Genomic DNA, 25,931 nt, shown 5'->3' on the forward strand with positions numbered 1-25,931 from the left:
TCATGGATTCATGAAGAAACAACTGTGCGTCTCACAGGTCTCGTGAGTTTTTAGGCAGTGACATTATCAGCTCAGAGACTCATCAGCAGACGATCAGCATTTATTCACTAGAGACATTTCAGTCATTTTTTTTTTTTTTTTTCCTAGACTGGAGAACATTTGAAAACTTCCCAGTATTTGAGCGATCACAGGAATCCTGAAAGAGGAGAGAGTGAGGAAGAGGAGGGTCACATCTTCATCATCATCCTCCTCACCTGATCAAGAGAACAAAGCACAAACTAAAACATAAAACACTGCTATTTTTACAATAATATTTTTAAAATAAATAAAAAAGAGAATTTAGATATGTAGCTCCTAAAACAATTTAGGATTTTTTTTTTTTTTAACCTTTTAATATTTCACAATATGACTGTTTTTTCTGTATTTTTGATCAAATAAATGCAGGCTTGATGAGCAGAAGAAACTTCTTTCAAAAACATTAAAAATAGTAATGTTTCCAAACTTTTGTTCTGTACTGTACACACACACACACACACACACACATATATATATATATTCCTCCAATGATGACGTACTTTAGAAAGCTGTTGGCTCTCATCTTGGGTTATTTCAGGAATAAATAAATAAATAAAGATGAAGTCCAAGTCTTCTGTTCAGTTTGTCGGAGCAGTGTGCTTGTTCTGCGCTTCATTTGTTGTGTTCAGTTTGACTCTTCGACGCTTCGTTAACTGAAAGAGTTTGGAAAGATTGCACTGATGTGACGCTCAAGTCCAGTTCTGTGAATGATCTGTTCGTTACGCTTCTCCAATCTGACTCAGAGACAGCGCCGTCTAAATGAAGAGTTCGTTTGTGTCATCATGGAATCACTAAAACTGCTACAATCCTCAGAAACAAACCAGTTTCTATAGCAACACTCAATGTTGCAACCTGCATGAGCAACTCAGTGACATCATCAGATCAGATGAAGTTCTTAGCGATGAATATTACTAATCAAACATGAAGTTTTGATATATTTACAGTAGGAGATTTACTAAATATCTTCATGAACATGATCTTTACTTAATATCCGAATGATTTTAGTCATAAAACAGAAATGTATAATTGTGACTCATACAGTGTATTGTTTTCCATTTCTACAAATACACCCCAGAGACTCAAGACTGCTCTTGTGCTCCACGATCACTAAAATCAGAAGATGCATTAAACTAACAAACAGACAATGAACAACTGTATTATTTAATTAGATAAACATCAATTAATACTGTAACAAATGCACTCTTCATTGTTATTTAATGCATTAGTTACAGGGCCCTAATGAAACCATTGACTATTTCTCTGTACAGTTTGATAAACAATGTTGGAATATTTTAATGACTGGTATATTTGAGTGCAAGACGTGACGCAAGAATGTGATCACGTTTGTTATAGAAATGAGAAACATGAATAAAGAAAGAACACGAGCCAGGAGTTTTCGGAGTTATTTTATATTTTTAAAAACAAACAAAAAATCAGAGATTAAATGGAATTTACAGTAGACATTCGCAATCATTGTGCACTTTAAATACCTCAGATACGTTCTGCAGAGCTGTCCACGGAAAAACGCAAACACAACGAGAAGGAGCTTCAACTTATCCACGGGAAAAGAATCACTGAATATATAGATCATTTCTTATAATCCTTACATCACTTATATAAATATACTGAACCCAGAACAGAAGATTCATCTGAGAGAGAGAGAGAGAGAAACAGCGCGCACAGAAGTTCACAACAGCATTAAGGCAAAACAGAAAGCAAGAAACGCTAGAAAGTGAAAGAGGAAGAAATCCGAAGTGAACATCGTGAGAGAGAGAGAGAGAGAGAGGAAGAGAGACGGAGACGGAGGAGTGTGTGGAGAGACGAGCGCATTTAAAGACACAGTTCAGATTAAAGCAGACCATCTTTCAGCACTTCCTGCTCGACTTCCTTTCTTCTGTTTGGAAGAACATTGAGCTTTCTCTGCTCAAATACAGCTGTCGAGCTCCACAAATCAGAATCAAGTAGAATACAATGAGTTCGGTTTATATTCTTCTCAAGTCACATGAGGCTGGAAAACAGCATCTCCACTATATGATGATGTCAAACATCGACTTCTGCTCATTTTTGAAACATTCATGTCATCACATACACAAACAGGTATGGATTTCTTTCTTCAGAAGCAGCTCGATTTGATCAAACACTGGTGAACACGTTAGTATCCCACTGACTTTGACTATTTCCAACAGAATGGAAACAGCTGGCGATGAAACGTCGGTCATCAAAACCTTTTTGGTACCGACTGACCTCCATATTCAATATTTACATGAAGTCAATCGGAACTGAAAAGACTAGGTTTTCCAACGTTCTCCAAAATATCTGCTCGCATGTTCCACAGAAGAAAGAAAGTCAAACAGGTTTGGAAAGAGGAGTAAATCACCTTTCCCTCGAAATGTTTTGGTACGTATCGACTTTCATGAAGTCAACAGGAACTGAAAATATCTTTCGCAACGTTCTCCGAAATATCTGCTCCACAGAACGCCATGGATGTGAGTAAATAATTTCATTTCCTCTGAACTGTCTCTTTAAGACGTCCGCTTGTGTTTATGGGTGTGTGTGTGTGTGTGCGCGCGTCATACGATACACAACGCCACACGCTTCTGTGTCACATGTGCTCTTCTGTCAATGATACAAAACAATAAAAAAGATCCTCCTCTTGGACATCTCTCTCTCTCTCTCTCCTGACTCACTGTGAGCTCGCTCGCTCCAGCACGCGCAAGTCGTAGTTCTTTTTGGTGGCGCGCAGTTTGAACAAACCGCTGTTGTTGAGTTTGAAGGAGGCGCTCTGAGCCGCCATGGTGTTGGGGAACACGGCCACCACGGTGTAGAGGTGAGCGGGGTCCCTGGGGTCTCCTCGTCCCCCGCCGGGGCCCCGGGGACACTGAGGGTCCTTCAGCCACTGGATCTTAGCACCGCAGAGCGAGAGCTGGTTGAAGAGCTTCTCAGCCTCCGGGCGAGAGATGCCCTCGGGGAGATCTGTGACCTCCAGCACACGACTCACCACTAGAGGGAGACACACAGATCACACTAAATTACAATTCAGTCATTAGTTACTCACCCTTATGAAAAACAAGGTGTTACAGGTTTGGAACGAAATGAGGATGAGTAATTACTGACTGAATTTTCAATTTGGGGTGAATTGACCCTTTAACATCAGGGGTAGAATGCACAATGTCACAAGCATTTCAGTCAAATGGAATATTATAAAGCGGAGAGTTCCGCTGCTCGATTCTGATTGGCTGAGCGGTGTTCGAAGCTGTTCTAAATTATGCTACAAAGTAACATACACCTTTGTTTACGTTTGTGTGTTGCTCGGCAACTGCTTTTCTGGAACCACAAGGAATTAATAAAGTCTGAATAATTTACTGCCACTGTGTGAATGAAAAAAGTAACTGCAATCTGATTTTTATGAGTTTTTTATGTAATAAACTAACTTTTGGAATCTGATTATGTAATCTAGATGACTAGCACTGGTCACAACACACTTTATTTATGAGATAGATAAAGTCTTATCTGCAGCACAGAGAGGTCACTTCAGAGGCACTGAGGAACCATCACCAGGGATGTCACACTGAGTTTAAATGAGCAGAAGGACTGGGGTCAGGAGTTAGTGTTCGGTCTCTTACCCACGTCAGTGGTCCCGAGGTCTGTAGAGGCAGATTTGAGAGTTTGTCTTTTCCCCCGCGCTCCGTGCTTCATCACTCCCTGACTCTGAGAAACACAGACACACGGTGAACAACTACAGACACAGAATTTATAACCTTTGATTTGATTTTCTTTTTTTTTTTTTTAAGGAAACTGTAAAATAAAAGTATAACCAAAAAAAAAAAAACAAGTCTCATACATGATTGTTAAAGTAGATGGCATGGTGTTTAACAGTGAGTTCTGTGTATTGCTTTAATGTCAATGCTGACACAATGTAAATTTAAACCAAGAAATATGATTGATTTAGGGGGAAAACTGTGCTTTGTTTAGTTATAATTTTTTCAGTTAAATTTATTTTTATGCTGATAATATTTTATAATTTAGGATAATATGTTATAAAATACAATTTAATTAAAATAATTTGTATAAAATATAAAATATGGATAAAAAATAGATTTGCGGGTAGATTTGAAAATAACAGTTCTGTTAATTGACACTTACTGAAAGATTTCAATAATGAACATGCATTGCTCTCTTAAAACTAACATAGAAACTAACTTATTTTTGTGAGAAACGTCTTCTCACACACACACACACACACTCAGGGCTGTACCTGATGGGAGCTGTAGGACTGGTTGTGGTTGTGCATGATGGGAGGAGGACACAGACTGTACTGCAGCGGCTGCCCCAGTAAAGAGTAACGTCCATCTGCTGACACACACACACACACACACACACACACACTCAGGGTCACCGCAGGTCCTGAGCTCATCATGATGTCATGAGTGAGTTTGATATAAACAGGAAAACAATCCGACACTGAATCATGTCCAGGCCAATCTCAAACAGCAAAGCTTTCTATTGGTTGTCACGTAGCTCTATTTGTGAAGCACGTTTCAAGCAGGACAGCTTCACACCTGATAACATTCGGTATAACTACTATTAATAAGACACACACAAATATATACTGTACATATACACGTGGTCCTCATGAAAAAAAAAAAAAAGTAAATTATGTTAATCTGAAAGGGTAACAAAGCAAACAAGTTTTCTGTAAGAGGTAGGTTTAGGTTTGGTGGGGGTATAGGTGTGTGTGTGTGTGTGTGTGTGTGTGTGTGCACCTTGTGCTGGTCCGCCGGGCCGAGGGAACTGTGAGATGAGAGGCAGCGGACCGAGACCCGGACACACAGTGTTCACGCTGCCAGACGGAGAAGGAGCCGGAGACTGTGTGGGAGACGCCAGCGGACTGCTGACCTACACACACACACACACACACACGCACGCACACACACACGCACGCACACACACACACACACACACACACACACACACGATGAGTCTGAGTCGCCATGATGGAGCAAACACATCTGAAAACCATGTCAAATTAATTAACTTTAATTAAAAAACATGTCTTGAGACTTTATGGCGGGTTTTCGCATCCCACTGCATCTGATGTTTTTAAATGAGATTTTAAATGTTTACAAACATTAAACATTATGCTCTTTTTATATATTTTTACAAATATTATTTTCTGATGTTATTTTATTGCTTTGAATAAACATGCATCAGTAATATTTTCCTCCATGCGCCCTCTTGTGGCCTCAAGAGAGAAGGCAAAAGCTTTTTCCCCAGAACTGAAATTATGCCTTTTAAATGGGAGCATTGATAATATTTAAATACACAATTCGAATGTAGTGTGCCGTTACCTGCGGCTCGGGTTTGCTGGGTCTCTGCTCCATGCTGTAGTACTTGCAGGGGTTCCACTGCACCAGCGGAGGATTCTGGGTCGGCTGCGGTCCGTTCGGGACACTGAGCTGCATCACCATCACACCAGCACCAGGAGGAGGAACCCCTACAACACATCCACACCAGCGGGTCACTCACCCCAATACTGAGAGAGATGATAACTAAAGCAACCTAATGCTCTCGGAGATAAATACTGCAGATATTTACTGATGCATGATGGGTAAATCATGTGTAATTCTATTTTATTTTTATAACCGATCATGGCATTTAGTATTACTTTAGTACTGAATTTAGTATTAGAATAGTATTTTATATAGTGCAGTCAAATGATTAATTGCATCCTTTTTTAAATAGCTATAAATGTATATATGCATGTGTATTTGATCTGTAGTTAACAGTAGAGGGCTGTGTTTGTGGTGGACCTGAATACTGCTGCTGCATTGGCTGTGGGCTGCAGGGGGAGGCAGACTGGGTCATCTGGTACTGATCTGAACTGGGCGGCTGCAGGTAACCCACAGACGGACTGAAACACACACAAGCACACGGTTAAACAGCATTAGCATAAAAACAACAAGAAAAGGATCAAAACATACATTTGTACTTGTCACTCTATACATTTCTCTATGGTAGTTAATGCACATTTTCTTGCTGAATAAAACAATTATGTGCCTTGATTAAGTGCATACGTTTTTATGCACACTTTAAGATTTAATGCGCATCTAAAAAAAAATATGCAATGCAATATCCCAAAATACTCAAAGCACATGGATGGAAATGGCTATTAAATAATATATTACTAATAATATAATTAAATCATGTATTTATGGTAGAATTTAGCATAGGCAAAACAACAAAACATAACCTTAAACTAAATATAAAACATTAATAACACAAACAAACAAAATGCATTTCTCCATAGTAGTTTATGCATGTTTTCTATCAAATAAAACAAGTTTATGTACATTTTATGGGCATCTTGGCATTTCCATTGAGAGTTTAATGCAACATCTCAATTCACACACACAAAAAAAAAGAGGATTGATACACTGCTATCGAAGCTACTTGAAGCAGATATTTCTAAAAACAGATTAAATAATGTATTTAAATAATCAGAGCAGAATTAGTACAAAAACAATAATACAGCATCAAACTTAGAATAATAATAATTATAAAAAGTATAATTAATAACTAGGGCTGCACGTTCTCAAGTTTTTCATTAACCGTTAACCGAGGCCCTTAGCGGTTAATACTCGGTTAACCATAGTGTGCCATAGTAACCATAACCATAGTAATTTCCGGACATTGGCCGAAAAAAAAAAAGGAATGTCCGACAAAATTTAATCTCTCTGGTCAAATTGTCCTATTAAAACTGCCTAATAATGCCGCCCATTAACACAATCTGAATTTGAGAATAAGCCTAAAATGTATAAGGCAAAAGTAACAAGCAGACTCCGCGGCCGCCTCGCTAAGGCTATGACTATGTTTGACACGTACAATATTTGAAAATCGATAATTATTTATTTATTTATTTAAATTACATTTATATCTGAATTTATGTCAACCTATAGACTTTCAAATATCAAAATGTCATGCATTAATATGTATTTGTGTACAAAATGACATATAAACATATTTTCCTATTATACTTTGCCTGGAAACGCTTCCAACAAGGCGTCGGTTCTATTTCTAGCATGCACGCGTCGAGCCGCGCCTGAGCCGCGCGTCTCACGCAGGCAGTCGGCAAGCTCTAACCCGTTAACATGGGAACCGAATTAAAAACAGACACGCCGCACAGCTGAGATGCTTTCGCCACGCATCCAGTGTGTCCTGACCGGCCTAATGATGCCCGGGTGTTGGCTGTTGAGATTACAACAACGAGGTTGTACTTGAAGTATATCTAAGCACTGTATTGCAATACTTGCATTTTGCCCCGTTCACTCGGTTACACAATTTTTAACGGTTAATCGGTTAACCATGGACACCCCTATTAATAACACAAACAAAAACACATTAATTCAACTGAAAGGATGCAATAAAGTTTTATAAAATAAATAAATAAATAGATCAATGTTTTATATCTGAGGAACCCGAACAGATATATTTGTTTTGTTTTTTAAGTTTTGTGTTGCATACAGTAGTGAAACTGCACATTCTTCCAGGACTTCTGACATCTGACAGTAAACACGTTCTGAGATATTAGCGTGTGTGTACCTTGTGCTGTTCTGTTGTGTGGGTGTCAGCACGCTGTAGTAGACGGGCATGGGTGCCGCGGTCGGCATGGCTCCCTGTACAGACTGACTGGCGGGAACCATGACGGGCTGCTGGTACTGCTGCTGCACCACAGACTGACTCTCATTACCCACAGACACCTGCAGCACAGGAGGAGCGCTTAGAGAGAGAGAGACACACACACACACACACACACAGAGAGAGAGAGAGAGAGAGACAAACACACACACACACAGAGAGAGAGAGAGACACACAAACAGAGAGAGAGAGAGAGAGAGAGAGACAGAGAGACACACACACACTCTCACTCACACACTCAGTCACTCTCTCTCACACACTTACTCGCTCACTCACTCACACACTCTCTCACACACTTACTCACTCACTCACACACACACACACACTCTCTCTCTCTCACAAACTCAGTCACTCACACACTCTCACACTCAGTCACTCACACACTCTCACACACACTCTCTCACACACTCACTCACACACACACACACACACTCACTCAATCACACTCTCTCACACACACACTCACTCTCATTCACTCACACACACACACACACACTCACTCTCATTCACACTCATTCACTCACACACACACACACTCACTCTCATTCACTCACACATTCACTCACACACACTCACACACTCTCACTCTCATTCACTCACACATTCACTCACACTCTCATTCACTCTCACACTCACTCACACACACTCTCTCACTCTCACACACACACACACACACACACACTCTCACACTCACTCACACACTCACTCACACACACACACACACACACACACTCTCTCTCTCTCATTCACTCACACACTCTCTCACTCTCTCTCACTCTCATTCACTCACACATTCACTCACACTCTCATTCACTCTCATTCACTCTCTCTCACTCTCATTCACTCACACACTCACTCACACACACTCTCTCACTCTCACTCTCACACACACACACACTCACACACTCTCACACTCACTCACACTCACTCACACACACACACACACACACACACTCTCTCTCTCTCATTCACTCACACACTCTCTCACTCTCATTCACTCACACACTCACTCACACACTCTCTCTCACTCTCATTCACTCACACATTCACTCACACTCTCATTCACTCTCACACTCACTCACACACACTCTCTCACTCTCACACACACACACACACTCACACACTCTCACACTCACTCTCTCTCACACACACACACTCTCTCTCATTCACACTCTCTCACATTCATTCACTCACACACTCACTCTCATTCACTCACACATTCACTCACTCTCATTCACTCTCACACTCACTCACTCACTCTCTCTCACTCTCATTCACTCACACATTCACTCACACTCTCATTCACTCACACACTCACTCACACTCTCATTCACTCTCACACTCACTCACACACACTCTCTCACTCTCACACACACACACACACTCACACACTCTCACACTCACTCTCTCTCACACACACACACTCTCTCTCATTCACACTCTCTCACATTCATTCACTCACACACTCACTCTCATTCACTCACACATTCACTCACTCTCATTCACTCTCACACTCACTCACTCACTCTCTCTCACTCTCATTCACTCACACACTCACTCACACACTCTCTCTCACTCTCATTCACTCACACATTCACTCACACTCTCATTCACTCACACACTCACTCACACACACTCTCTCACTCTCACACACACACACACACTCACACACTCTCACACTCACTCTCTCTCACACACACACACTCTCTCTCATTCACACTCTCTCACATTCATTCACTCACACACTCACTCTCATTCACTCACACATTCACTCACTCTCATTCACTCTCACACTCACTCACTCACACTCTCATTCACTCTCACACTCACTCTCTCTCACTCTCACTCACTCACACATTCACTCACACTCTCTCTCACTCTCATTCACTCACACACACACTCTCACTCTCATTCACTCTCTCTCACTCACTCACTCACTCTCACACTCATTCACACACACTCACACACACTCACCTGATATGAGGGCATGGGTGGGTACTGGACCATCATGCCCTGCATCTGTCCGTTCATGGCCGTGCGCTGCGTGTTCATCATACTGGCGCTCTGAGGCTGCTGGACTCCCATCATGCTCTGGTACGCTGGCTGCTGATTGGTCATCATGGGCTGGAGAGGAGCTGACCACGCAATACAAAAGCACATCAGACTTCAACCGCTCATCGTCAGGGAGCCGTTCAGAGCTTTAATACTCTGTTTAATATGAGCCATGAATATAAGAGAGCATAACAACGCCAGTCAGCAGAGACAGACGCACACAGAAGCGTGTTTCCTCCACGTGAGAAAGAAAACCATGCTTCCGTAAATCAATATTATTTATTTCACAAAGTCAAAGTTAAGACAAAAAAAGTTTTTCTTCTCAGAATTGACTCAGCAATTTCATAAATTTATTAAAAGTATAATTATTTTAACATTTTTATATGTATATTTTGACTTTTCAAACTAGTCATTTTTTGTCAATTTTGACTATTACTTCAGATGTGAATTTCAACCAGTTTTATGGATTTGTATGTTAGTTTTAACTTTTTTTCATAATTATGGTATTTTATTCTCATTAATGACTTTTATTATTATGCCTTTTTTCATGTATATTTTATTAACTTTACTAATATTAATATTTACAGTTTTTATTGTGTCATAATTTTGTGTCATAACCCATAATGACTTAATCTAATAATCACTACTTTACGATTTTATAATTTCTATATTTTATTAATATTTTATATTTAAATTCGTCATCATTTTGACTTCAGTTTTATAATCGTCACATTCCGATTTGTCAGATTCAAATTTTTTATAATTATGAGATAAATGTTGTAATAATGACATTATTATGTCAATTATGACTGTCTCAAAATTAAGACTTTTACCCTCATATATATCTGATATTTTTTAAATGTCATAATTATGACTCATGAAAGCTTATGAAAGCTTCCCTTCTTGCAGGACACATGCTCTGCTCCAAAAGCACATGATCTTGCTTTACAGGGAGGATTAAATGATGCTGTCTCGGGGCAGAGAAACAGGAAGTGATGTCACACTGACCGGAGGGCTGCGCCGGCGGGGGCATCGGCTGAGCGCGCTGTGTGGGGTATGACACCTGGTGAGAGATGGAGCGGAACTGCTGGCCTGAATTCGGATACTGTCCTCCGGTCGAATAATACTGAACCTGGATCTGAGAGAAGAGAGAGAAACGAGAGAGTGAGAGAGAGAGAGAGAGAGAGAGAGAGAGAGAGAGAGAGAGAGAGAGAGAGAGCATTTATTTGATCAAAAATACTGTGCAGATGTGCGAGCATGTGCGTGTGTGAGTGTGTGTGTGTGTGTGTGTGTGTGTGTACTTGTGTGTGCGCACCTGCTGCGGCGGAGGCTGCATGTATCCCTGTGTGGGTGGAGCGGTCTGTAGGATGGCTTGTGTTGGTGGAGGCGGAGGCGGAGGAGGATGTGGGTGTGGAGCAGCAGGCTGGTATCCAGAGGGCGGCGGGGGCATGATGTAGCTGGGCTGAGGTGGAGGATGCTGGGATAGTACAGTGGGTGGAGGCTGGTAAAGGCTGGGTGGCTCAGGTGCCTCGCTGGAGCCCTGACGGCTTAGAGACATCTGCCCGAAACCTGGAGTCAACTCATCTCCCTGAACAGAGAGAGAGAGAGAGAGAGAGAAAGAGAGAGACAGAGAGAGAGCAGCATGAGCCGCTTCAGACCCTACTGATATATATATATATATATATATATATATATATATATATATATATATATATATATATATTTTTTTTTATAACGCATTATGGTTCAGAACAATTAATACATGCACATCAATGAAAATATAATGTGCTCATTTCTGCTGAGCACAAATAATAACAGACACTTAATAGAACATCCAGCTGAAGAGATGCAGGGAGATGAAGGGAAAGCTAGAGGAGAGAGAGGAGAGCTGAAGTACCATGTTGTACTGCTGGGAAGGAGAAACAGGCAGGAGGACCTGAGGACACGAAGGGTTGGAGTAAGACACAGCCTGCGCAGACGGCTGCAGAGACACCGAGAGAACAGAGGAACAGACTCAGAGAGTTTAGAGAAGAACAGACGGAGAAACTCAAACACAGAATATAACACACTGCAGCATGTCAGTTCTCCTTCTACTCATTAAAGCTGCGCTAGGGAACTTTTGACACTCTAGCGGTTAATAAACAGAACTGCTTGCGTCTTGCGGAAGAACATCGTAGCCGGAACTACTTCTCTCTGTTTATGTCTATTAAGAATCACAAAGGTACTGGGTTACTCCGCCGCCGTAACTTTGTTTGTGTTCAACATGTAGAAAAATGTATATAAGAAGCGAGTACACCATGAATCCATTTTCCAAACCGTGTTTTTGGCTTGTCCTGAATCACTAGGGTGCATCTATAATAAGTGTTTATATTGGGACTATTTTAGATTGCTTCGGGGGTACCGCGGCGGAGTAACCGCAAGACGCAAGCAGTTCTGTTTATTAACCGCTAGAGCGTCAAAAGTTCCCGCAGCTTTGAATCCGACTGATTAAAAGGGATCGTATCTTATCGGATCGGATATCGCATCTTATTTCACAATACATGAGACTTGCTGCTGTGTTTTTTGGTGATTTTTATCAGAGCCCAAGTAGCATGATGTATTAAAAGATATTTTAGGGCTCATTAATGTAAGTTTAAAGAGCAGTTTAGTGTGATGACAGTGACTCACCTGAGGCAGCATGTGATTGTGCGCGCTGATGGCATGCTGTGTGTGTGTGTGAGTGTGTGTGTGTGTCGGGGTCGGCAGCAGCGGCGGATTGGCCGGTTGGCTCGGGGTCTGAGGGGGACACGGCAGGAGCCCACGGCTCTGTTGATGCGGATGAGACGGAGTACAAACGTCTGGAGAGACTGTGGGAAGACCTGAAGGACAGAAGAGCAGTCATGTTTAATGACACACTACAGAGCGAGAGATGATCACCACACACCAGCACGCTTGATGCAAACCTGTGCACGTGAATAAACCAAAGAAAACACTTGCCATTCTAATGCATTAATGCTAAATGCCATCACTATACTATGATGTGTCTGACCTGAAACAGAGCAATAGATAGGGCTGGGTATTGTTCAAAATCTTTTGATCCGGTGCCAATTTCGATACCTCAGTTTCGATACTGGTTCCTAACGATACTTTTTTTAGATACCATATGTTTTAAAATCCATTTCAACATCAACACAAACACATTAAACACAAAACTTTTATGTTTATTTTTTTATTTTTAATAGTGTTACATTCCTATGAAAATACACGGGTTAAAAATAAAAATATATTTAAAAAATGTAATTTAAAAAGTCTTCCCGGTTATTAATTTCCCGTCAAAAATTTAGTAAATAAATAATAATAAAAAAGTATTAAAAAGAATATTTTTTTAATATATAAATGTTATATATATATATATATATATATATATATATATAAATTCAAATGTGAAACCGCGTTAAGATGAATCAGCAGCAGTATTTTGATCCTTTGAATCTGCATCTCTTGTTGTACATGATCATACTAAGATCACAGCTCTGATATGAGGGTGTGTGTGTGTGTGTGTGTGTGTGTGTGTGTTACCTGTGCGGGAGCCCCTGCCGCTGCCCAGACTGTCTCCTCGTGTGAGGATGGAGATGCCGCTGAAGCTGCTGGCTTTGGTGACCGGAGGTCTGAGCGTTCGGCTGGAGCTGTCCGAGTCTGTGCTGCTCCACGGACGCGGCTCCAGGCTCTTCATCTCGCTGTCAGTGCTGCTCTGACGACTGCTGGACGCCCGGCTGGAGCTTTCCCTGTTACCCCTGCGGACGGGACGGGAACACACACACACACACACACAGCTGCGTGAAAACAGGCAGACTCACTCACAAACACTCACTCTGTCAGTCCAAACCCCAGAGGACGACAGTAGAGAAGGAGTTTTACTTTACTCAAGTAAATCTAAAGCATTTTTTTTTGCACCTTTTACAAAACATTCCGAAGCACAATATTGTACTATTTACTGCACTACATTTCATATTAAATATAATTGAATACATAATTGCATTAAAAATCTTTCATTACTACAGTAAAAGTAGTACAAAATTTTACTTGAGTACAAGAAATTACTGCATTTTTTAAATGTATTAAAGAAAAAAAAAAAATATTTATGAAATGCAGTAAAAAGTGCAACATTTACGCTTCAGTTTTCCAAAGAAAAATGCTTTAAATTTATTTGAGTTATGTAAAAATACTTCACTACTGTCCACCTCTGCACACACACACACACACACACACACACATGCAGATCCATCACTGGGGCTCCACACAAACTCAGTTGCAAGATATGAGACACAAAGTGCTAACAATAAACGCACACATACAGACCTGAGCTGCACTGTACAGTCATATCCACAGCAAGCTTGCATTTAATGCAGCAGCATGGAGAGGAGACTGGTTTGCAGTGCTGCTCATGCAGCGATGCATGATGATTTTCTAGTTAAAATGCACATTTGAAAACTACTCAATTTAAACATGTGCTTGTGTAAATGATGGGTTTTATTTACTGTACACACACAGCCCCATCACCGTTAAACTAATGCATACACACTCAGATCTGTGTGATGCACTGCTCTTGAGAAAACCAATAATCAATAACTCAGTCAATGATTCTGTGTATTTAACAGCTAAAGATACTCCAAACAGTTCCAGACAGTTATATTACACTCATCAGCTCTCAAAAACACTGTTCAGAGATGCTTCACGCTGACAAACAAAATTTTTATCCGCAAATATCATCATCACTGTCATTACGCTTCGTATGCAATTTTACAAAAGCACATCCTCGGAGACCTAACGTGAGATGAACAGATGTTAACAGACTAAATCCAAATATTTTGTGCAAAGACTGAAACATATTTGTGCTAAAAATGCACATTAGCATAAGATGATTAAAATAAGTGATCTGTAAAACCCATCCCGGTGATGCCAGACTGGGACTGGAGATGACATTTACAGCACGTTCCAGAGAGCTCTTTACAGAATACTTAAAATACAAAACAGAAAACTACTGGAAACAAACATGTAAGCTTTCACAGAGAAAAAGGTGATGAAACAAAGCATTTCATTTTAATTATCTAATGCAACAAATCTGATTTTGAATCAACAAAAAGATTCAATTAGATCCACTCCAACACAAAATGGCCAGAATAAAGCTAATAAAAAGTGTCTATTTAATTAATCACGAGACCTCGAAGTAAAAACTAGGATTGATTAACAAATTCTAAATATTATAAGATTTTCCCTCGTCTCCCTTTCTTCCTATCATTGAGTCGAAATCTACGAAAACATGCTTCAAATATATAACAGCAATTTTTCTCTCACAATCTAGAGACACAATTCCTTGCCATTCTAAATTTTTCACAATTGACTTTTTTTTTTTAAATCGCTAGATGTAAACGCAGAAATGCGAGCTTTAAACGCAAGAAAACTGAATAAAACTATAGGCTTAAATCAAAATTAATATATGAGAGAGAAATTAATAAAGGTGTTTATAATGCTTATAAACATTTCTCTTAAGCATTTAGCCTACATTATTTCAGAAATAAAAGGGATAATATAATGCGACGCGAATTTACGTTTTTTTGTTCACTATCAAAAAGCAATCTCTTTTATAATTCAGGAAAAAAATTTCAATATCTTGAAAAATACTTTAATATCTTAAGTGTTAAAAGATTTTTTATATTGTTTAGCGCCAACATTTAGGCAAAATCTAGAAAAGATGATGGTTTATTGTCTGAGACTAATGCAGTGGATTAAGATCTCTTCCAGTAAAGAAAACACTGTACTTTATTACTATTATAGGCAGAGAAAAATGTTTTTAAAAAAATTAACCGGTATTTCTTCTACTGGAACCTGTTATGGAACAGGAATAGCACAGAGGAACGCTGGCACAGAAATGTTAAAATATTGATTCTGCTCGGAGGAAACAGATTGAAATAGTTTTAGTTTTTTCGTTTTCAAGCCCTGACTACAACCCATTAATACTTTAAATTTCTATTTATTTTTATCTTAAACAAATACATTTTTAAGATAGACTAATAGAGTTTAATGTATAAAAACAATTAAAACTATTATTTCCATTTCAATTAATAAAAATATTAATATACATAAATATAAAAAAATAATGTAAATGTTAACAATAAATCGTAATTATAGTTATTACAATTAAATTATTAATTGTATCTAGTGCTACAATTATTACTAACTGCATTAAAATATAGTAATTGTACAAGTGATAATTAAATTATTATTATTATTAATTACAATAATATGCATTAATTACAACAACAACAATAATAATATCCATTTAGTTATATAATTAATGTTTTATATATATATATATATATATATGCCAGTCACTTGCTAATCATGCTAGTGAAATGCTAATCATGCTAGGTAAATGCTAGTAATACACTAATCATGCTAGAAACATGCTAGTGACATGCTTGTGACTTGGTAATCATGTTAGCGACATGCTAGCCACTTGCTAATCATGCTAAGAACATGCTAGTCACTTGCTAATTATACTAATGACATGCTAGTATCATGCTAGCAACATGCTAGTCACTTGCTAATCATGCTAGGAACATGCTAGTCACTTGCTAATCATGCTACTGACATGCTAATCATTTGCTAATCATGCTTATAATGCTAGAAACATGCTAGTGACATGCTTGTAACTTGCTGTCGAACTTAAAACTTTAACTTTTCAAACTTTTTAAAACTCTCTAGTCAGGCAACAACTGCTTAAAACTTTCACGCTAGGCTTTCTCAAGTCAACTTAAAGTTCGTCTTAGCAAACATTTTTTTATCTAGTTTAGAATAAAGTTTTTTTTTTTTTTTTGCTGTGTCATGAAGTATATATACATACTGTAACCTTATATATAAATAACCTTATATATAATGACTCATACTGTGATGTAAGACTTTAGTCATACAAACCACCCCTAGTGAATGACCAGTTTCTCTCTCTCTCTCTCTCTCTCTCCCTCTCTCTCTCTCTCACACACACACACACACACACACACACACACACAAATGCAGTTGCATGTCAGAGTGCAGTGATGTTGGTCCTCTTCCAGAGACTGAAGTACACAGCAGCCATGCACAGGCCGACAGTGCACAGAGCCGACGCAAAGCCACACACACTTACCACCAAGACGCAGTGCATGAACACACACACACACACACACACACACACACACAGCAGAGACTGTACCTAAAAATCTGCCTCCGCTTTTGGGAGGACGAGGAGTAGCCGTCAGTGGACAGTCTGTAGGGTCACATCGGAGAAAACAGTGTCCGTGGGTTACAGGAGTGTGTGTGTGTGTGTGTGTGTGTGTGTGTGTGTGTGTGTGTGTGTGTCAGGACCCGCACATGAAACCACACTCATTCTTCATCATTACAGTACTAGAGGAAGAACTGCTGTGATTCCGACTGATCATCGCTGATAACATCGTGTGTGTGTTTCATGCTCTGTGTTTGTTTTCGTGTGATGTTTCACTGATGTTACATTATCTACAGACAGATACATAGATGAAGGGTTTCTGACCAGAATGAGCTGTGATAGCTGGAAAAACATCATTTAAATGAGCTGATGCTGTAAAGTCACAGCCTTTTTATATATATATATATATATATATATATATATATATATATATATATATATATATATAAATAAAACAAGTAATAGAAATCTTAATAAAAACTGATACTTAAAATAGTTAAGAGTTAAATTGTTACATTGTAAAACTGTATTCCAGCATTAGATACATCAGAGCTTTAAAACTTCATTTTAAATAAATACAAAAAATCATAATCATAGCCAAAAACAAATTATATTATTTTTTTGTTGTTGTAAAGATAGCTCAATGAAAGAAATAATAGCAATCTGGCTAAAAATAGATATTGAACATTATACACTGATACTTGAACATTATTATATGTTAAATTGTAACACTGTAATCCAGCATTAATTAGATCAGCAATTCACAAAATAAATTAATTAAAATAATAAAAATATTGATTTAAAATAGAGATTTAAAACAATTAGTTGAACAAACTTTTAACAATGTTTCCCAGCACTGAGCTGTTTTGTAAAGACAACTTAATGAAATAATAAAAGTCTTGCTAAATATATATATATATATATATATATATATATATATATATATATATATATATATATATATATATATATATATATATATATATTGATAAAATAGTTAGCAGGGGGAAAAAAAAGTCCTTATTAAATGAACCTTGCCTTACAAAGTAGTACAGTGAAAGTAGTACAAGAATAAAACTCAATATAAAGACTTCCTTAATATCTAATCATGCACATGTTTTGTCTCTAAAATCAAACCAGTGGTTTTTGGATGAATTTCACACAACTGGGTTAAAGTGTAGATTTGTGTCTCACCTGTTATCATTGATGTATCCATTCTGTGAGGACTGTAACCACAAATTAAAAGGTATAAACATTACAAAGGATAAAAATAACAACAGAGCAGAATAGAATACAACTAAGATAAAAACAACTTCTGCGATTAAAACGAATCACTGGAGACATTTATCGTGCATTCTGACGTTACGAATTTTGTGCACTGAACTAGGAAAAAAAATAGGGCTGGGACAATAAAATTATAATTTTTTTTTTTTTTTTTGAGCTTGACAGGTGAACTACTAAGAAGTAAAAAACTGTTATGATTTTCTTTTTGTATCACTGAAACATGCATTTTCTTTAAAGCTGCTTTGAAACAATCTGTATTATGAAATATCGTTGCATGCAAGCCTGTGTTCTTACTTCTCGTGCAAAGATGCGATCCCTGACGCGCTGGTACTCCTCCTCTCGCTCCTCGATGGACTTACTGCGCCGGCCGTCCTGCAGCGGGACCCGGATCTGAGACGCCACACCATCAGAAACACGACTCAAACGAGATGCAAGAGTGAAACGGTGCGACACACACACACCTGATTATCATCTTTATCCATGCTGGCATCGTCTCGCTTCAGGATGAACTTCTTCTGGAAGTCCATGTTGCGCTCATCTTTAATGTGCTCAGAGAACCTCTGCTCGGGGCTGAAGCACACACAGGGTTTGATTAGTTTAATATGCATCGTTATCATTCCCATCATTCATTAGTCGCTGTCTTACATGCGTGTGTTGCTGGTCTTGTTGATGATGACAGCTTTTCCGGTTTGGTCCACGTTGTGATCCATGCCGAAGTAAGCAGCGACTCGATGCAGCAGCATGCGATGATAAGAGGTCATCTGAGGAAACTTCTTATACTGATTACTGGAAACACAGACGCAAAAACAACCTCAGTATAAAGAATGACATGCACTTATCACTGCAGCACCACCCTTCACCAAAAAAAAAATAATAATAATAATGATAAAAAGAATAAACCACGCTACTGCAATGCTCACAATCCACCAAAAGGGGGCAACAAATATCCTCGACACAATAAAGGGGACAAAAACACCAACATGTACTTTAGCAGCAGAGAGACATTTTCATATGTACACACTCGAAGGATTTAAAGAAAAATAATTTAAATTATTATCAAGTAATAATTTATTATTACTTTATTTTATATATATATATATATATATATATATATATATATATATATATATATATTATATCAAATATTATAATTAATTTTAACCAATTTAAATAAAATTTTGCATACATTTTTACAAATAATGAGACAATAAATATATTATTATTTTATATTTAATTTAAACAACATTCATATACACACACACACACACACACACATATATATATTTTTTTTTTTTACAAATTTAAATTGTTACAATTTCATTCTATTTGGATACATACAATTTAAATATTTTAAAGACTATATAAATATACGTAAAACGAATATATAAATTATTATTACTTTTATTATATTTATTCATATTAATTTAATTTAATTTATTTAAATTAAATCTGAATTATTATACAGACTTACTTGTCATCATTAATGAAATCCAGGATATCCTGTTCCAGCTTGAGGAGCATCATTCGGTCTCTAAACGAATAAAAGAAGAGTAAAAGTGATGAACTTAAAGTGAAAAACTAATCAAATGGAAGCTGACGCAACGTTCAGTTTCACAAACATACTCTGATGATGAAGGACACACATGAAATAACATTAATTTGTAACTAGGGATGCAACGATAACTAAATCTCATGATACGATAATATCTCGATATGAAGTCCACGGTACAATACTGATTGCGATATCAAAAAAAATTCAATTATGTACATTTTAAAGTTGCATGATTCTATCTAGTGCACTTTTAGAGTTCAGAATGAAGTTTAAGAAGACTTAAATCAGAAAGAGTTAGTGAATTGACTTCTAGCTGAACATTAAAATACATAACTAGACGGAGGCTGTCGTACCTGGGGTTGTTCTTCAGTGTGTTCACCAGGAACTCGTGCACATCTATCCCTGTGGAATCAGTGTATTCCTGACTGGAGTCTGGAAGAGGACAGAATCCGATGGGAACGTCACAACTAACCCTTGACTGAATTAATGACGCTTTGTAAGGCTGCAAGTCAAGTTATCAAGTCATTTATAAAGCACTTTTACACAAATACAGATCGTGTCAAAGCAGGTTTACAGCATTAAACAGGAAAATTGTGTGTTAAGATAATTTTAAACACTCAATTTTCAGTTCATCGTTGAATTCAGTGATGCTTCATCCAGCTCTATACAGTTAAAAACAGACTTACAGGTTATTAAGTCAAACAAAAAAAGTCATTATTATAATTTTTTTTATAGGATTATAATATTTAGTTGCATCATGACACACAATAACAAATATTTAAGTGCTTTGAATTGGCAGATTACGTATTCATGGGAGTGGGCGGAGCTAAAGATCTCTTTACTCACTGAAATTCTCTGATTGGTTGAATTTTCTGAATTGCATCATGGGTAATGTAGTTTTTCACCACAAATCCAGCTCACAGCAAATGAGTCTGGTAATTAATGTAAATAATGTGCTTTAAAAATATCCGTCTTTAAAGGTTTATAAGTTATAAGGTGAAAATAAATGGAGTTTTTACTTTACTTGTGATTTATTGTATTCTCTGTTGATAACAGGACGAAGTTTCAACGAAACAAACCATTAAAAAGGAACATCTTACCACGCGAGAGCATCTTTCGTGGAGTTTTATCTTTCTTTTCCCTTTCCTCATTCTCATACTCATCTTTCGAGGATTTCTCCTCCTCTTTATCCGATGGACAGCTGATGTGAAGCTGAATGATGTCCTTCGTGGGCGGAGTCGGAATAAACAAACAACACATGAATATATGAATACTAATGAGCAAATTCTAATGGTGGCTAACAGAATCAGTGTATTATATAGTATCTTATATTTGCCTAAACACATTTTGCACAGTCTACACTTCAACCTTTTGATCTCAGAGTCTTAGTCCTGGTAAAAATCATCTTGAATAATGCACAATTCTCTATAGTCTGTATTTACCTGTGATTCTAGAGGACCGTCGCTTGAAAAAGACTCTTCACAGACTGCAAGACTCCTCACCAGCTTGACCTTTGCATTCGACTGAGACAGAGAGGAGGAATACAGGACAAAGAGATGCATTATGGGAAAAAAATCATTTAAATAAATAATAAAAAGTGAAGTTTTATTCCAGGCTGTTAGCTTCTGGTGCTGTCCATCAACTAATTACAAGTCTAAATGAGAGATTGAGTGTGTGTGTGTGTGTGTGTGTGTGTGTGTGTGTGGAACATCATGTTTACCAACTGCTGTAAAGGCATCAGAACTGAGCGAGAGGTCGACAGGAAGAGTCTTGCTCTCGATGAAAACGAGACATCAGACCCTGCATTTATTTAAAGGACTGCTCTGGTTTCACATGCATTTAACACACAGCTTCAAAACGCTTTATTTAGAGACTTGGGGAACTTTACGACTTGTCATGAACCCTTTAACCTAAGTCAGTGCACAAGTGGTAATGCATCATCACTCTTTTTTTATTTGATTTGATTATTAATAAATATATATTTTGTAAATATTCTTTATTATGTGTTATTTCATTTATTTCCCTATTCTTTTTGTATTTGTTTTCTTTTTATTATGCAATTAACAGAAAGCAAAAGAAAAGGCCTCTAAAAATGGCTCTTGTTGATTTTGATGGCTTCCTTTGACCTCATTTGTAATCTACTAAATGACTAAAATGTAATATTTCTATTATTATACATTATTATTTTCTTTAATACTGCTAATTGGATGCAACTGAATGGTTCACTCTTGCATTGAAAATATATAAAACACAAAACCTTGTAAGACGTGTGACTGATCCTACATTCATAAACACAGATGATAAACTCGCTAAAGCGTGTCACGTTCAGGACTGAACCACAGAAGTGTGTGTGTGTGTGTGTGTGTCCTCACACTTTACCTTTGCTCGTTTCCTGGTGTGGCCGTGATTCTGACAGCGTCGCTGCGGGGAAAGAGCATTGCAATCATCCATTAATGATGCACTTCAGCACCAAACAAAACCTCAGCTGGAAACTGACGGACAAATAACATGGAGACAATGCTTTTTATTTATTTTTACATCAAAATATGGCAAAAAAATGCCAAGATGAGCATACATTTAAAAAATGTGCATAAAAAAACATTTCATCCGATAAGATAATAATAATACATTTAATTTATAACACACTTTATATTTCAACAAAATCCCGAAGTGCTACACTTTATAAAAAACATGGCCGCATTTAAAAGCATCCACAGACTGATTTGGTTGGTGATATTTAGTGCCATTTTATCAGCAAGTGATGATTTTGTTCTCTTTTTGAGCTCTATTTGCAAATGTTTTATGGGACATTCCAGTTTGTGCACAAGTTAAATGCTAATCTTTGGATGGAAAGATATAGCTAGTGTGTTTCTGTCTCACCTGTGCGTCCTGGGAGAGGCTGTCGTCTGGTTCTGTGCTGTCGGCGTTGGGGTCTTTAGCGAGCGCCGATGGGCTGCTTTGGCCACTGATGCCTGCGGAAGCGTCGCCCTCCTTCATCCCGTCGGGTGTGAAGACCACAGACATGATCCCTCAAAACACACACCTCACAAACCCTGAACACAAACACAAACACGTGAGGACGAGGAGAAGCTGAGCTGGAAAAATAGATGTTTTTGGTCAGTCAGTCTTTACCTGACACACCTGGGGCTGTAGTGTGATGGTGTGTGTTCTTCTGCGTGTGTGTGTGTGTGTGTGTGTTCCTATGGCTGAGATGAGGGCGGGGGGGACATCATGTTGAACGAGTGTCTTCTCAGTTTCTGTGCATGCTGCGTGACGTTCTCATAGACACAGACGTCACAGCTCCACCTGCTGGAGAGAAACACTGCTTAGATGAGATGAACAGATTAACTCCAGATATATGTGTGTGTGTGTGTTTGAGTGTGAATACAGCAGAGGCAGTATGAGTGTGTGTGTGTGTGTGTGCATGAAGTCCTAAGCCCTGTTTGGCATGAAACACTAGCACTCTGGTTACTGAAGAATGTGCAGTGTATACTGTACACCGCCTACTAGGTTAAAAGCAGCGGTGTGCAGTTATAAACACAGTTGTCACATGAACCGAAATCAGAAAGAGCTTCACTGCCAAGAGTGAGGAGAGAGAGAAGCATCTCATTTGAACATATTTTGTACAAATGTCTAATCTGTTCACAGTCCAACTGAATGCTGCGTGAAGAAGGACGACATCAAAGACGACGCCGTGTTCATTCATTACACTTTAAATAGAAGAATGTATCATGCATTGCATTGTGGGATACTGTGTATCTAATGCAGTGTGCTGCTCATTTGGGAAATGTAGGTCATCCAGGATTTCTGCAAGCAGAACGATCACATACTGCAGAGTTCACACACACACACACACACACACACACTGCAGAAACATGACGAGGAGTGTGACAGTGTGTGACTCTTACACAATAATGAGAGAAACAACTGAAGTGTGGCATTCAAGCATTAGACCTGTGTGTGTGTGTGTGTTGGGGGGGGGCAGTTTGTGCACTAGGATCTAGATTGAGTAACTTGCCATCTGCTGTAAAACACACACACACACACACACACACACACACAGGAAATGCTTTAAAAGCACAAGTGGAAGCACATAATGCAGTGACTGAGGCGAGAGAGCGGAGGAAACTCCAGCGCTGACGTCATACTGCAGAGAGACTGAAGCAGACGGGTGGAGAGAGAGAGATGGGATTCCCGACTGCAGAAACCACGTCACCAGCAGCACATGACACCGCCGACCAATCACACACACACACACACACACACACACACACACACACACACACACTGCAGCGACCAGGCCATCCTTAAGAATCAACTAAAGCAGATGAACAGCTCTGAATGAGGGAGAAGAGCGTTCATGAATGAGCTGTCTCTCTCTCCCCCTCTCTCCCTCTCTCTCCCCCTCTCTCTACATCTCTCTCTCCCTCTCTCTCCCCCTCTCTCTCCCCTTCTCTCTCTCCATCTCCCTCTCTCCCCCTCTCTCTCCCTCTCTCCCATCTCTCTCCCCCTCTCTCTCCATCTCTCTCCATCTCTCTCTCTCTCCATCTCTCTCCCCATCTCCCTCTCTCCATCTCTCTCCATCTCTCTCCCTCTCTCTCCCCCTCTCTCTACATCTCTCCTTCCCCTCTCTCCCCCTCTCTCTCCCCTTCTCTCTCTCCATCTCCCTCTCTCCCCCTCTCTCTCCCTCTCTCCCATCTCTCTCCCCCTCTCTCTCCATCTCTCTCCATCTCTCTCTCTCTCCATCTCTCTCCCCCTCTCTATCTCCATCTCCCTCTCCATCTCCCTCTCTCCATCTCTCTCCATGTCTCTCCCCCTCTCTCTCCATCTCTCTCTCTCTCCATCTCCTTCTCCCCCTCTCTCTCCCCCTCTCTCTCTCCATCTCCCTCTCCCCCTCTCTCTCTCTCCATCTCTCTCCCCCTCTCTCTCTCTCCTCCTCTCTCTCCATCTCCCTCTCTCTCCATCTCTCTCCCCCTCTCTCTCTCTCCTCCTCTCTCTCCATCTCCCTCTCTCCCCCTCTCTCCCCCCCTCTCTCTCTCTCTCTCTCTCTCCCCCTCTCTCTCTCTCTCTCCCCCTCTCTCTCTCTCTCTCCCCCTCTCCCTCTCTCCATCTCCCTCTCTCCCCCCCCCCCCTCTGTTATCATGGAGACGCAGACGTCAGCCTCAGCTGCTTGTGCTAGAGAGAGATTGGAACATGAATCGGGGGCAAACACTAATATCTTCAAGGTGTAAATTGGAGCACATCGCTCAGCCGGACCACCTTAATGGTGCCGGATAAAAATAAACCAATATCTGTCATGAACCGGCACATTATACGACACACCTGAGCAGCTGTGCGCGCACACACACACACACACACACGCACACACACACACACACAGTGACCCAGTTAAGACCGCTTTGATGACAAATTACCTCAGCGTGTTCATTCGCTGCGGTACAAGCAAATATCCAAGAAAACATTTCAATCTCTTTGAGAAGTAACAAAAGCATCAAATATAGGAAGATAATTAGGCAATGTTTTACATTCAGTATACAAGATGGACACATATTTTCATTTATATTCACCCAATTGAACTCCAAAAACAACACTGTCGATGTTTTTCTAGTTGTGTACAATAAACCTGCAATTGTGTTTTAAGAAATCTGTTTGCTCTACTGACAAACTGCTTTGGTTCTGCTTTGGATAAAATCTGCTAAATGCATAAATGTAAACGCAGATGAAACATGAGCAGGAGATTTACTCAAAACAGACTGAAAGAGAGACAGAAAATGAGAAAACGCCAGAATGAGAGCAGAAGAAAGAGCGAAGGACTTCTTGTGATGCTGTGCTGTGGTTTTATAACACTGCCTGTGTGTGTGGGCAGAAGCTGTGTGTGTGTGTGTGTGTGTGTGTGTGTGAGAGATGGTCAGATCGCTGTAACACTGAACTGCAGGGAAAATGCGTCACCGAAGGATTCCCTGCTTTAACAGATCGTGCGGCGAGCGACAGAGCAGACTGAAGGACGGAGCGAGAGAGGAAACCAATAATGAG

The 25,931-nt window shown here is 39.2% G+C and overlaps 1 protein-coding gene across 8 annotated transcripts in view; it reads right to left on the minus strand.

Annotated features, from left to right (window-relative positions):
• Nucleotides 1–1,465: 1,465 nt before the first annotated feature.
• The window catches only part of LOC113094861 (R3H domain-containing protein 2-like), a 38,992-nt gene continuing 14,526 nt past the window's right edge, over nucleotides 1,466–25,931 (minus strand). For 3 of the 8 annotated variants that reach the window (XM_026260482.1, XM_026260479.1, XM_026260481.1), the window contains exons 2-26: nucleotides 23,031–23,207; nucleotides 22,779–22,951; nucleotides 22,278–22,319; nucleotides 21,341–21,421; nucleotides 20,999–21,122; nucleotides 20,252–20,330; nucleotides 19,818–19,877; nucleotides 18,992–19,132; nucleotides 18,808–18,916; nucleotides 18,641–18,736; nucleotides 18,257–18,288; nucleotides 17,054–17,107; nucleotides 13,381–13,595; nucleotides 12,490–12,680; nucleotides 11,720–11,803; nucleotides 11,138–11,410; nucleotides 10,831–10,960; nucleotides 9,745–9,905; nucleotides 7,675–7,832; nucleotides 5,886–5,986; nucleotides 5,424–5,569; nucleotides 4,839–4,971; nucleotides 4,331–4,428; nucleotides 3,699–3,783; nucleotides 1,466–3,075 (exon numbers count right to left, since the gene is read on the minus strand). In XM_026260482.1, coding sequence (XP_026116267.1) covers nucleotides 2,759–3,075; nucleotides 3,699–3,783; nucleotides 4,331–4,428; nucleotides 4,839–4,971; nucleotides 5,424–5,569; nucleotides 5,886–5,986; nucleotides 7,675–7,832; nucleotides 9,745–9,905; nucleotides 10,831–10,960; nucleotides 11,138–11,410; nucleotides 11,720–11,803; nucleotides 12,490–12,680; nucleotides 13,381–13,595; nucleotides 17,054–17,107; nucleotides 18,257–18,288; nucleotides 18,641–18,736; nucleotides 18,808–18,916; nucleotides 18,992–19,132; nucleotides 19,818–19,877; nucleotides 20,252–20,330; nucleotides 20,999–21,122; nucleotides 21,341–21,421; nucleotides 22,278–22,319; nucleotides 22,779–22,922 — 3,054 coding nt within the window. In that variant the 5' untranslated portion in view covers nucleotides 22,923–22,951; nucleotides 23,031–23,207 and the 3' untranslated portion in view covers nucleotides 1,466–2,758. The remainder of the gene's footprint in view (nucleotides 3,076–3,698; nucleotides 3,784–4,330; nucleotides 4,429–4,838; nucleotides 4,972–5,423; nucleotides 5,570–5,885; nucleotides 5,987–7,674; nucleotides 7,833–9,744; nucleotides 9,906–10,830; nucleotides 10,961–11,137; nucleotides 11,411–11,719; nucleotides 11,804–12,489; nucleotides 12,681–13,380; nucleotides 13,596–17,053; nucleotides 17,108–18,256; nucleotides 18,289–18,640; nucleotides 18,737–18,807; nucleotides 18,917–18,991; nucleotides 19,133–19,817; nucleotides 19,878–20,251; nucleotides 20,331–20,998; nucleotides 21,123–21,340; nucleotides 21,422–22,277; nucleotides 22,320–22,778; nucleotides 22,952–23,030; nucleotides 23,208–25,931) is intronic. The other 5 variants (XM_026260480.1, XM_026260484.1, XM_026260485.1 and 2 more) reach the window with 5 other exon arrangements.

The sequence above is a fragment of the Carassius auratus genome, unplaced genomic scaffold (assembly GCF_003368295.1).
Source record: "Carassius auratus strain Wakin unplaced genomic scaffold, ASM336829v1 scaf_tig00215454, whole genome shotgun sequence".
In the NCBI taxonomy this organism is placed as follows: domain Eukaryota; kingdom Metazoa; phylum Chordata; class Actinopteri; order Cypriniformes; family Cyprinidae; genus Carassius; species Carassius auratus.